The sequence below is a fragment of the Gorilla gorilla genome, chromosome 8 (genome assembly GCF_029281585.2).
Source record: "Gorilla gorilla gorilla isolate KB3781 chromosome 8, NHGRI_mGorGor1-v2.1_pri, whole genome shotgun sequence".
Classification (NCBI taxonomy): domain Eukaryota; kingdom Metazoa; phylum Chordata; class Mammalia; order Primates; family Hominidae; genus Gorilla; species Gorilla gorilla.
Window position 1 is genome coordinate 56,916,914 of NC_073232.2, and position 13,614 is coordinate 56,930,527.

The window sequence follows — 13,614 nt, forward strand, 5'->3', positions numbered from 1 at the left end:
AATGGCAATGGGCCTGCCTCCAAAATGCTGTACTGTTACATGTGTGCCCTGCTGGCCTCTCCTTGGAACTCAGCAAACTACCATCTTGAGAACATCAAAGAAAATTTTTTCCACTTCCAAAGCATGCCAGAATCTAGAGGTCCTGCCACACAAAATCAATCCTCCTCCAAGTGACTGAAAATGTTATTTTCCCTCAATTGTGGGAAAGCATAAATAAATGGGACAAAGTGAGATGGAGAAACCAGCCCAGGGGGAATCTGATACATTAAACAACACACGGGGAGCTGCAGTAGCAGCCACAGGGCTGGCCCAAAAACAAAAATCAAAAGAAAAGCACGTTTAGATTGAGCACACATGGGAGGCACATTTTGATTTGTCTCCAAGAGATTTATACAACTCACTGTGTCTTAAAGATACTTGAAAGCACAACTAAGTTCTCTCTACGCTGGCACAGCTGATAAAACATGCAATGGCACTTGATAATTCCATATATTGTTGAATACATTCTTAAAGTTTCTCTTATGAAAAATTAATAATTCAGTACTGCTCAAGGAGTGGTCTGTGGACATGTATGTGTATATATATATATATGTCTACAAGAAGCATTTATTCCTGGTTCACGGTAACTACAGAAAGTCAGAGTAAGCATTTAAAAACTTCATAGCAATTTTATATGATCACAACATTTTTACTATATTTTACAAATATATTAGTCTGCAATAAGTTGAAAAACAAACAAACTGGCTTTTCAGCGCATATGGTTTGAGAAATGCTTGTATAACGAACACCTGTATTTGCACCACCTAAATTTAATTGTTAACAAACTGGCAGAAATACAGAATCCTTCATACAGAAATACTGTATGTAGAGGACGTAAAGTTAGGCAATTAAAGATGTGAACGTTTTAATTAAAATTTAAAAAATTAAAAGGCTCAAAATCAAAACGTTTTCATTTTGAATTATTTTTTTAACTGGCTTCTCCTTAACTGGTTGAAAAATATTGTGACTAGAAAGTAATGAGTCCACTTTTCATATTTACATTTCCTATCACATGGATATTCCAAAAAGTTTGCATTTATACTATGCTTATGATGACACATGGGAGGCAAATATTATCATCATCATTCCCAAGATACTCTTTTCTAACTCAATTTTATGTTCTTTGCTATTTTTTATGCAAGTCAGTTCTTTAAAGACATCCTCATTATACTAGGAGTGCCTGGTATAAAATTTATTATATGACAGGCAAAGCTGTAACTTTCCTTAAAGCCTTCCCATCTTCACATTTTCACCATGACAATATTTAAGGTAGTTTTATGTGTTTTTTAAAAGCTTTTAAATGTATAAAGAAAGGAACAAGATGGAATTTCCCCTCCTCGTTTAGGAATTTAACTCAGATTCATGAAACAGAAGGTAGCAAAACTTTTCTTTGTGGACATTTTTCAATCCATAGGAAAAATTTACCTACAGCAACTTCATTTGGCTGTTTTCTGAGATAGGGTCTTGCTCTGTCACCCAAGTAGGAGTGCAGTGGCATAAACACAGCTCACTGCAGCCTTGGCCTTCTGGGCATCAGTGATCCTCCCACCTCAGCCTCCACAGTAGCTGGGCCTATAGGCATGCGCCACAAACCTGGCTAATTTTTCTTTTTCTTTTTTTTTTTTTTTAATAGCGATGAGGTCTCCCTACATTGCCCAGGCTGGCCTTGAACTCCTGGGCTCAAGCGATCCTCCTGCCTTAGCCTCCCAAAGTGCCAAGATTAGAGGCATGAGCCACCACTCCAAGCCTGGCTGTTATTAGTATCAGTCTATGATTCTGTTAAAGAGGGGAAAAAATAAGGAAATGTCACCCACCCACATCCCCAAACTTAGAAAACTGGAAAATTTTATCCATAGCCACTTTGAATCAAATTGTATCAGCAATTTGGACAAAGAGTCAATTCTGCCTGGGTGAAAATTTTGTTTGAACATAAATCGTTTTCTGGATGTTTTGCTGATGTCTTTTAATGTCTAATTCCCACAGCCTCTCTATGCGGGATTAAGCAGCACTGAAGACAGTGAGTTCAGAGTCGTTTGTTTTCTCTGGCCTGGAAAAAAAAGGCCACACACACCCAGTTATTGAGCTACTCTTTTTTCCCTCCTGTAACTCATCCAAACATTCTATTATGAAGTTGAAACATTTTGGTTACTGTAATTTTTTCCTAAAGGTTCTGGTTCCCACACTGAAATTCTGCCTCCTAAATCAGATTCAGACTCCAGTTCCCAAAATCTGTTCCAAACACATTCATGGCCTAACCCTTGAGAAAGAGAACTTCAAGCTCCACTTGCCTCCTTTCAGAGTGAGTCAAAGTATTTTAAAAAGCAACAAAAATGTGAAATCCCTTGATGAAGTGTTTTTGAAGTGTCTTGGCCATGTCTGTAGGAATGGTCAAATATTATCTAACTCTGTTCACTTTTTAAAGTGGAAAACAACTAAACAGCACAAATACAGGCAAATGGCTCCTTTCAAAAGAAAAGCTAAGCTCATTATACACACACAAAGGGAGTTTGTATTGGATCCTGTGGTAGTGGTGGGCAGAGAGAAATAAAAGTGGGAGAAACTGAGCAACCAGGGCTAGGATGGAGGTGACCTTGTGGGTGACAGGGAGTGAATACCATTTAGAGTAATGAGAACTCTCGGGGAATAGGGCCATTAGGCACAAAATATATGACTATTAGAATTGGCTACTAACCTTCTCCACCCATATGGAGAGCCCAGTTTTCAATACTCTGGTGAATCAGAGACTTAAAAGAATAAAATAAAAAGCAACCAAATAAGGTATGGAAATCTGACCCTGACTTTCAGGACCGTGTTCTGACTTCAACCTTATTAACCAGGAGGTAGGTCCCTGAGACTGGAGTTTACAGTTCTGACATTCACGCACAGGAAATGGGCTTCCTCCTTCTGACATAGAAGAATGATGAACACAGTGAAGATCCCTGATGGGCAAAGATACGCCCATGCAGTGAAAGGAAAATCCTGTTATTCATAATAGTAGCTGCTATTAATTCACTGTTCACTCTGTGCCCTGTACTGTGCAGAAAAATTTACACACAGCTTCTCTTTATCCTTTCAACTATTCTCAGAGGTAAGTATTATTTCCATTTCACAGATGAGGACTCCTAGACACAGAGAAATTTTCCCGAGGTCTACGGACAAGATCTAAATGCATGTTTGTAAAATGACAAAGTCCAACCTCTACTTCTCAGCCAGATGACCTGTAAGTTATCCAAAAGGCTGTTTGAGGAGAAGAAAGGAAGCTGACTTACCTGGAGTGGGACTGTAGGAGAATCATGGCCTCTGGTGATGACCGGAATATTTAATACATTCACTAAACATCAGATTATCAAAATTAGGTTAAATGCACTTCAATTCATTTGAATTCACAAAATTACTAAGTATCTAAGCCAGGATAAATTCTGAGCTAATTTAACAGTATATACCAGGATTTATATAGCCAAGGGAGTGAAGTTCCCTTGGAAACAGTCATCTAAGGAGACTCTATTTATTGCACTATTGTCTTGTGGGAGGTCTACATTTGAAATTAACTTCCAAGTATTAATACATTCTTTGGAGTATTCTTGGTAACAAAAATCACGTTAAGGCAAACTTGATTTCTAAAAACTGTGAAGTCACCTGGAGTCAAGTCTAAGAAGTGATGAGTCCTCAGCCATTATCATCCTAGGGTATAGCTATAAAACAGTGGAACATAGCACTTTGGGGCACACACTCCTTTTCAGAATGTGATTAAACCTGTGGAACCTACAGATAGGGAGGGAGGGGGAATGAAAGGAAGGAATATTTTGCATTTGAAAGCACAGGCTTGTTTCAACATGGTGGGTACTCTTTACAGGATTTTTTTTTTTTTTTTTTTTCAGATGGAATCTCACTCTTTGCCCAGGCTAGAGTGCAATTATTGTGATCTCAGTTCACTGCAACCTCTGCCTTCTGGGTTCAAGCAATTCTCCTACCTCAGCCTCCCGAGTAGCTGGGACTACAGGTGTGCACCATCACGCCAGGCTAATTTTTATATTTTTAGTAAAGGTGGGATTTCACCATGTTGGCCAGGCTGGTCTCGAACCCCTGACCTCATGTGATCCGCCTGCCTCAGCCTCCCAGAGTGCTGAATTACAGGCATGAGCCACTATGCCCAGCCACTTTTAACAGTTTTGTTAAAAACAGGTTTCTAGAGAGCTCTCTCGAGTTCCCTTGGAGTGTGGTAAACATATGGAGGCCCACATGAAGGGTGGGGATATTCCATCCTCCAACCTCTCCCTCTTTAGCGCCACCTTTCTCTGTTTAGAATTCAAGTTCAAGGAGGGCAAGGGGTTTTGTTTTATTCACTACTGTTCCTAGACCAGAGCCTGACACTATTTATGTGTCATTAATATGTATATAATGAACCAAATAAATAATAAATGAATAATTTAATATTGGGTCACAGGTAAGATTCCAATTATCAAAAGAATTTTTGTTTTAGAAACAATGTTTAAGAACCACTGGCATGGATAATTCAAGTGGAAATATTCCTGGGGGGCATAGTATGTGGAGGGCTAGGTTTTCTTTAAGATTTAGCAAAATCTCAGAATAAGTAAGAGAGCGTCAATTCTGTTTAGCATGAGTCCAGTGAGCATCTCAGTGCATGGCATGGTAAACACACAGTGTGAGAGATAACACAATGGCAGTCTCTGAAAGGGGAACCTGGATCAAAAAGCCCAGCATCACGTCAGCCTTTGCTGATAAATGAGGTTGTCAAAGCGGCCATACACTTGAGTCTTTATAAAAGAAAGAAATAACAAGAATAAAACCTGTTCTATAATGGTACTCTTTTGTATGTACCTATGGGTGGCCAAAGAAACAATGATTGATGACTGGTCCTGCATTCACTGACTAAAATAAAGTGCTTTAGTTTCTGGTCGAAAATGAGGAATGTCAATGCAAAACAAGAGAACACAGAATGCATATTCAATTCTACTGAAGAAACATCTTTCAACTTTGCCAAAAACGGCAAAAAAAAAAAAAAAAAAAAAATTTCTTAGAAAACAGACAGGCATAGAGTTTATGCATAAAGATTTTCTTTTAAAAAAAGACACACTTCATATAGCAAGAGCAATACAAAGGGGTTATATAAATTTATTTTTCATGTAACAATTGATTCAGTTAGAAAAAATTCCCATTTTCAATGTTAATTCCATCTCTCGTTTTTGGAAAAAAATCACTAAAAGGACAAAAACCCACAGAAAAATACAATCTGTATCTGTTCTATATTTACAGATAACCAGTCATTATTAAGGCGCAGATTAAAAGTTAACATTTATTCAAATCATCAAAATATTTTGTGCATCATATAACAACAACTCTGTATACTGTAGTGTCATATTCCCTTCATTGCATCAAGAGAAAGTGAGAGAAAGAATTTCCAGTGTTTTTATTTATTTTTAGCCACCCTACTTAATCTAATTTAAGTGGGACAGTTTTCCCTTTGGCATATCAAAGCACTGTTCATAAATCAACTTAATACTGCATATTCATTACATCTTCCTCCTGTTGCAAATGCATGGTAGACAGCTGGGAAAAGAGCTCCAAGATTATTATCTGGGAAGGTCTTATTAAAAACATAACAACATTTAGAGTACTGAGTTGTTGAACAGGACATAAATCTGGTATTGTTAACCTGTACTACATGTTTAGCATGATGCATTAATACAATCAAATAAGATGGATGATCATCACATGATCCACATGACCATTTGTACACATATGCACAGGATGAGTAAAGGGAGTGATTCAGTTCAACATCCTTAAGCAGATAAGGCTTAGTTTAGCTTAAAAAGGGCAGTCCCTCGGTGCCAGTTATAATTGATAATTTTATGACAGGCCCATTATCTATGCCTTCAAGGTAACCAATACCATTTTTTAAAGTGAGAATGTTTCTGTATGCAAAATGCCTCTTCAATTCTTGTTCTTACTGTAATGGTCAGACTCAGCCATGGAAAAGTGTCAGGCAAGTATTTCTTATCCCATATTTGTATAAAAGTACCCAACTCTTGTATATGCTTATCTAATGCCTTCTGCTGAGAGCACGTGAGAGTGGTTTATGTCCATGTAGAAAATCTTGACTACTGAACATAAATAACTCTTTACAGTACAGGTAACTGACAACATTTCCTATGGGAAAGTTTTCTAACAAATTAATATACTTGGAAATAATATTGCTTTGACGAAAGAAAGGCACTTTAGTGTTTCTTCATGGATTAAAAACACTTCATGAATCTATAAGATCTCTGAAAAGACCCAGGAAACAATGTTGCCTGATTTCTTGGACTTTCACAGTATAAGATTGTAATAATGACTCTAGCCACTTAAAAAGATATCTTTTTTTTTTTCCCTTCAGAACTTAGCTGTCTTTATGAACTGCCACCCTGGAGGCTCAAATAAGCCTGTTCATTCTCAACAAACATAAGTCTACTTCAAGCAGACAGATACGGTTTCAGGAAAGTCATGTGGCCATACGGAACATAGCTAACGTGTACATGATAAGGATTGTAATCTATTTCTCCTTATAATGGCAACAGTGCTGTCTTGTCAGATGATTATTTGTCTTTTTAAATAAAGTGACAATCTCGGGCTCCAGTTATTGAATGTCGTCCATTCTCTACCATAAATCTCTAGTAAATATCAATTTCATCAATTATGTACTGTATGCTTATAATATCTAAAAATAAAAGTTTGATATAAATAAATGTCCTTTAGTGGCAATATACTAAAAAACAGCCCTTTGCCTCCAGACAACCATTAAAATCATTTTAGCATTACAGGCAGCAGCTAAGTATGACGACTGCAAAGGGTTAATACTGCAAAATCCATTTGGTCTTTCTTTGCACCTATTACTGTGAACTAGGTCCATTGCTAGGTGTTTCTAGGATGCTAACATACATGAAACAGAATTGGTCCAGAAGCAAGTGGACTCACTTACATTTCCCAAAATCACAGAATATTCTGCACAGAAACTAAGATCCAGTACCATTTCAAATAAAAGTTTGATGCAGTCAGAAAAATGTGACTAACTCTGATCTGTACGAACATATTAGATGACACAAAAATGAGAGAGATGGAGACAGTGAGAACTTCCACAGGACAAGAAATTAGAACGTGTAAAGTGCTGAAAGACCGCAATAATTATTTTAAAGCAGTACCAGAAAATTCCACTTTGATTATTTTTTAAAAATCCCCAAATACCCAAACAAAACAAGCAAACAAAATAACTTCTAAGTCTTCTGGCATCCCAGATGTCAATTCATCCTTCATTTTAAGTAAAAAAAAAAAAAAAAATCATCAGTGCATATGTTATATAGGTAAATAAAAACAGGAAATAAAGCCCTATCCTCATATTGCAAATTCTGTCCAACTGCCATTTTTAAAAAGTAATCCATATTTGGTGTTCTGTATGACATCATAAGAACATCTTCTCTCTCTTCTTCCTTTTTGCCATAAAGTACAGGTGCGAATAAAATGCTTTGGTCCTGATACCAGACACCCAGAGTGCTAAGGATGGTGTGCTGTGAAGGCTGTTCATACATCTCCTGTGTCCACTTTACAGTTAGTCAGCGGGCATGTGCCAAGAGGGTGCTGCTACCAGCGGCCACTGACACTAGCAATGTCTGAGTGATACTGACGGGGTAGCCTTCCACTCGCTCCACCTTCCAGGAAAGAGGTGCGTGCATTTGGCGATTCAAAAAGCTTTCTTCGGTTTTTATTTAGTTCTAGAGAGAGAAAGAGAGAATTGTTAGGAGCTCAAGAGAAGTTCTGTGTATACTACAGGACATGGCACTAGAGCTCAGAAAATGGTGACGTGGTAGGTTTTTTGAGGAAAGTCAAGTCTGGTATCAAAAGGAAAACTTTTAGTTGATGGTCAAGGCATTTCTGAAATACTAGAAAGTATGGTATTAAAGATAGCATATTGATAGTCCAGAGAACAAAGGACAGCAAATAGTTTTTGTTGCAATTCATAAACTCCTGACAGCAAACAGTTTCTATTATAGTTTGTAAACTGTACTGGAGGATATACCATTCTCAGAACGCTCTAACCAAATTAAATAGTTTGACCTACTCCCAAGGTCATTTCAGAGGCAAGGAGAACAAGCTAAGCTCGTGAAAGGACGTATGACTGATGGCACAGAAAATTATTACAGCTACTGAACTCATTCATGTCAAACATGGCAATCATTAAGTTTTATTAAAGTCAGATATGAAAAAGAAGACCCCATACCTAAGCACAGGGATATTGGAGGAGCACCCCTGAAGAACAGCTGACCCTTGAATAATGCAGAGGTTGAGGTACCAAACCCCTCCTGCTCCCATGTAGTCAAAAATCCATGTATAACTTTTGACTCCCCCAAAACTTTACTAATGGCCTACTGTTGCCCAGCAGCCTTACCAGTAAGTTGATTAACACATGTTCTGTATGTTATATGTATTTTATATTACATGTTTACAATAAACTCAGCCAGAGAAAATACTAAGATAATCATTAGGAAGAGAAAATATATTTACTTATTCATTAAGTGCAAGTGAATCATCAGAAAGTCTTCATCCCTGTTGTCTTCACGTTGAGTAGGTTGAGAAGGAGGAGGAGAAGGGGTTGCTCTTGCTGTTTCAGGCATAGTAGAGGCTCAAGAGGTAGTGGTGGTGCAAGGAGAGGCAGGCACACTTGGTGTAACTTTACAAAAATACATCATAATTTCTGTCTGCCATTTTTGCTTTTTTCATTTCTTTAAAAATGTTTCTATATGGTACTAGTCGTTCTTCCACTGTTTTATCATAGAAGAATCCATGTCATTAAAAAAATCAGAAGTAGTCTTGAATAATCCGAACTCTTCTGCCAGACTGTCTAACGTCAGTTGCTTTCTGGCACTGCTTCTTCTATGTCTTCCTCATCGTCTGGTGCTGGTTCAGAAACATGCATCGCCATCAAGTCATCTCTATTAATTCCTCTGGTGTGGTATCTGTTAGCTCCTGAATTTCTCCAAGATCTGATATTGAAATCCCTTACTCACCCTTTACCTTTATTTATTATTTTTTTTGCCATATCCACAATTTCTTTCATGATTTTCTTGACTGGCTCTATGGTAAATTCTGTGAAGTCATGCACAACATCTGGACACAGTTTTTTCCAGCAGGAATTCATTGTTTCGGGCCTGATGGCTTCACAGCTTTTTCTGTATCAACAATGACATCCCCAATGGTGTAAACCTTCCAGCTTTTCATGTTTTCTCTATCTGGGTTCTCTTCTATAACCTTGACAATCCTTTCCATAAAGTACCATGTGTAACAATCCTTAAAGGTCCTTATGACCACCTGATCTAGAAGCTGAATTAGAGACTTTGTGTTTGGAGACAAGTTAACTAGTTTGACGACTCTGATGTTAAACACATGGGGTTTTCAGTGGCCAGGGGCATTATCCAACCTCAAAAGAACTTTCAAAGTCAGTCTTTTACTGGCAAGTTACTTCCTGACTTCAGGGAAAAAGTATCAATGGAAACAGTCTAGAGAAAACATTCTTGTTATCCATGCCTTCTTGTGCTACAACCAAAAGACTGGCGGCTGGTGTTAATCTTTTCCCTCCAAGGCTCAAGGGTGGGCAGCTTTATAGATAAGGGCAGTCCTGATCATAAACGTGACTGCATTCACACAAAACAGCAGTCAGCCTATCCCTTCCTGTCTGAAATTCGGGTGTTTGTTTCTCTTTCTTCTTTTTTCTTTTTGAGACAGAGTCTCGCTCTATAGCCCAGGCTGGAGTGCAGTGGTGCGATCTCCACTCACTGCAAGCTCCGCTTCCCGGGTTCACATCATTCTCCTGCCTCAGCCTCCCGAGTAGCTGGGACTACAGGTGCCCACCACCACACCTGGCTAATTTTTTTTTGTTTTGTATTTTTAGTAGAGAGAAGGTTTCACCGTGTTAGCCAGGATGGTCTCGATCTCCTGATCTTGTGATCCACCTGCCTTGGCCTCCCAAAGTGCTGGGATTACAGGCATGAGCCACCGCGCCTGGCCTCCTATCTTTCTTCCTAATAAAAATCCTTTGTGGCATTTTTTTTCCAGAATAGGACACTTTCATCTGCATTAAAAACCTGTTCAGGTGTATAGTCTTTCTCCTCAATGATTTTCTTAACCGTGTCTGGGAACTCATGTGGTATCTAGTGGTTGACAAAAGCTCCTTCTCCTGTTATCTTCACATTTGTTAAGCCAAGCCTCTTTCTACAATTAACATACCATCTTTTGTTGTCATTAATTTCTCCAACTTTAGATCCTTCACCTTCATTTTGCTTTAAGTTGTCATATAATGACTTTGCTTTTTCTTGAATCATGGAGTCAATAAGTATGCTTTTTTATAACAATCCTGCACCCACTCTAAAAGCTGCATTTTCAATGCAAGATAAAAAAGGTATTTTGCAAAAAGTGCAAGGCTTTTGCATCTGCAGGTCTAGCTGCAGCAATGGCTTCTCAAATTTCCTTTTCTTTTCCTTTGTTTTTTTTTAAACAATAGTCGTTATGCTGGATTCACTTATCTTGACGTGGTGGGCAAATGCAGCTACACACCTCAATCTGTGGTACATATCAAGCAATTCAACTTTTTCCCATGATGTCATGACTTTGCTTTTGAGAGCATTAGTGGCACTTTATGTGGGTCCTATGGCGTTATTCAAGGTCTATGGTATTGTACTAAACACAAGGAAAAATAAGAACTGTGAGAGATCACTTGTAACTGTTATATGCAACTTACTGGAGAGGTTAATTGCTCAGGTGGAAATTAGTGTCATATAGTGCTTTAAGTGGATACTTGTAACATCGAGCTCACTGCAATAGCAACAGAAGGTGGCTATGAAATTATTACAGCAGTACTGTATATAACACAGTTAATTTTATACAGTTATGATTTAAAATGTCTTTGTTTGTTTACATTTCTCTCTGCTGCCAGTGGTGCCATATATGGTCTGTGAGGTTTTGATAAATTTTAACATGTTATAATAGATGTGTATATTGTATGGTAGTAAATGATAAAATAGACTAGTATCTGTATATATTTCATACATATGCGTTCTTGACATATCTAACTTTTTCTTAAATTTTTTCAATATTCCCAGGCTATGCAGTTTGGAAGTTTCTTCAAGTTGTCACAAATCTCCAAAAATATTTTCAATATATTTATTGAAAAACCTCTGTGTATAAGTGAACCTGTGCAGTTCAAATCCATGTTGTTCAAGGGTCAACTGTATTAAGCCACAGCCCCCATGGCTCTGCCAACTCATGAACCCTATACTTCTTGAGTCAGAAATAGTTTTAGAAAGAGGCATATGAGTAGGTTTCTTTGAATAAAAAATTAATCTAGTAAAAAAATCATATCAGCTTAGAAAATTAATACTCACAAACAACAAATACTTGAATCTAAAATTTCAGGGAAAACCTGAGGTGCCCTATTTGAATGGTAAAGAAATTAGAGTACTCTGAAAACACTGTTTAGTTTGTCTTTTGCCAACTAAAATTATTAACGGGAAAGGTAAAAAGTTAATTGAAACAGATTACGTTGTTTTATGAGTATGCATCAACCTCCGCCCCCACCTCAAAATCACTGATGTAACTCATTCTGACAAACTCATGCAAGTACACAGAATCATCAGACTATGGAAATTAGGGTTTGATACCAAACAAATGCAAATACCCTCAAATTTATTCAGTTTAAAATAGATTAGAGGGATTATGTAACTGATTTGCTTAAAGTTGTCTCTTTGAGGGGCTAGAGCAGGTGATTCACCTTATATTTGCATGGTACTCAGTACTTTTTAAACCACACACACACAATCAATCCCCTTTTGAATTGTGAAGTTACAATGTAAGATATGGCCATCTACAGTAATGCTGACGACACAGACTCAGGTTGTAACAGACTGCATGGTGTTAAGGATGACCATATGACCAGACACACTACTATGGCCAAGTTCTGGAAGATGACCAATACCCTTCACATTTTACCCCACTGCCTTCCAAAATGTAAACGCCTGCCCCTATATGGTCAAAGCAACACTGGAGACATCTCTCTTTTGTTCATATATAGGTCTTAGGAGAGAAGAAAAATAACAATGATTCATTAGCCTTATTGTATGACAAGCACTTTACATTTATTTTGCCCTATTCAAGTCTTCTTTAAGGGATAGATAATATTACCATTCTCCATTTTATAGGTGAAAAAACTGATTTAAAAAATAGACTAAGTCACTTGCCCACACAGGTACTAAGTGACAGAGGTGAAACCTCACATGCTTGATGGAAAGGTCAGTGCCCTGAGCACTGGCCTTCAGTGACCCACTGGACAGAGAAGACCAACCAAGGCATCAGGAATACAAATCTGAGAAATCGATAGTTCCAAGTATGCCAGATAACAGAGCTTTATTTGCTATTTTAACATGCCAAATTTAATTTTTAAATAGAAAAACCCAGCTTCACTCTGAAGAAGCAAGGAAGGTATCTTTACAAGCAAAAGACACATGCAGGCATGCATACAGATGGCTGTTGTTTCAAGTTCCTCCAGAAACACAGTTATTAAAAGCTGAATACATGTATCTTGTTAAAAACAAACACAGCACTTCAAAATTCAGAAATCAAGACAGAATTGAATATATTTAAAGGCAAACTTATAGAAGCGTTAAGAATAAATGAATCCCCTTAAGTACACAGCCTGGAAAAGTTTTATCATCTTCAAGCTAGGGACTATCTTCGGCCTCCATTTTCTCACGGGGGAATAACATACAATTCAGGAAGACATTCCCACTTTACAGCAAAGAAAAAAAAGGAATGAGGCCAAACAACATTCTCCTTTAGCATATATAACATGTATAACTGAGCACATCACAACAACTGGGCCATGAAGACAAAGTTTTTCAAAATAAATATTAAAAACTTTATTCTGAAAAGACACATCAGCTAGATCTTTGAAACAGTAAAATGATCACAAGGGAATCCAACTCTAACCGATACAGTTTCTAAGAGAGTACATACATATGTTTTTAAATGTGATGCACAGAGATAAATCTTCCAGAGAGGTTATCAAGGTCAAGTCCTACTGAAGAGACTTTAGAATTGCTGTTGTTGTTGTTTAAATGATAAGGCAAACTCCTCTAATATTTTTCAGTAAGCCTACGGGATGGTTTGGGAAAATACCAACCTTTTTCTTTGAAATTCCAAGGTTCACACAATCCTGGCAGCTCTCAGGATCTTGTTGCGGATCTGAACAGAGTCACAAACTAAAAGAATAGGTCGGGAAATGTTAGATCTACCTGAGGCCGTGGTGGGAAGCCTGTCAACAGGATGCTAAGCGTCCTTTCACTGAGTCCCTGTACATTTAACCAATCATGAAAATCTTCTGAGAAAAATCTGTGAATTTTCCAAAAAAAAAGTGGATTTGGGGAAAAAGAGATCAAATTTATACTTTGATCCATCTCCATTGGAGATAAATTTCATCTACTGCTATAACATTAAATGTATTTTGGCCTGAGATTAAAAATAAAACAAAACCTTATA

General features: G+C 37.6%; 1 protein-coding gene across 8 annotated transcripts in view; it reads right to left on the reverse strand.

The window, feature by feature from the left end:
• Positions 1-5,140: 5,140 nt before the first annotated feature.
• The window catches only part of BICC1 (BicC family RNA binding protein 1), a 318,362-nt gene continuing 309,888 nt past the window's right edge, over positions 5,141-13,614 (reverse strand). For 5 of the 8 annotated variants that reach the window (XM_004049442.5, XM_055354104.2, XM_063710077.1 and 2 more), the window contains one exon: positions 5,141-7,802. In XM_004049442.5, coding sequence (XP_004049490.2) covers positions 7,672-7,802 — 131 coding nt within the window. In that variant the 3' untranslated portion in view covers positions 5,141-7,671. Of the gene's footprint in view, positions 7,803-13,259; positions 13,338-13,614 lie in introns of those variants that run through there. The other 3 variants (XM_063710076.1, XM_055354105.2, XM_063710078.1) reach the window with 1 other exon arrangement.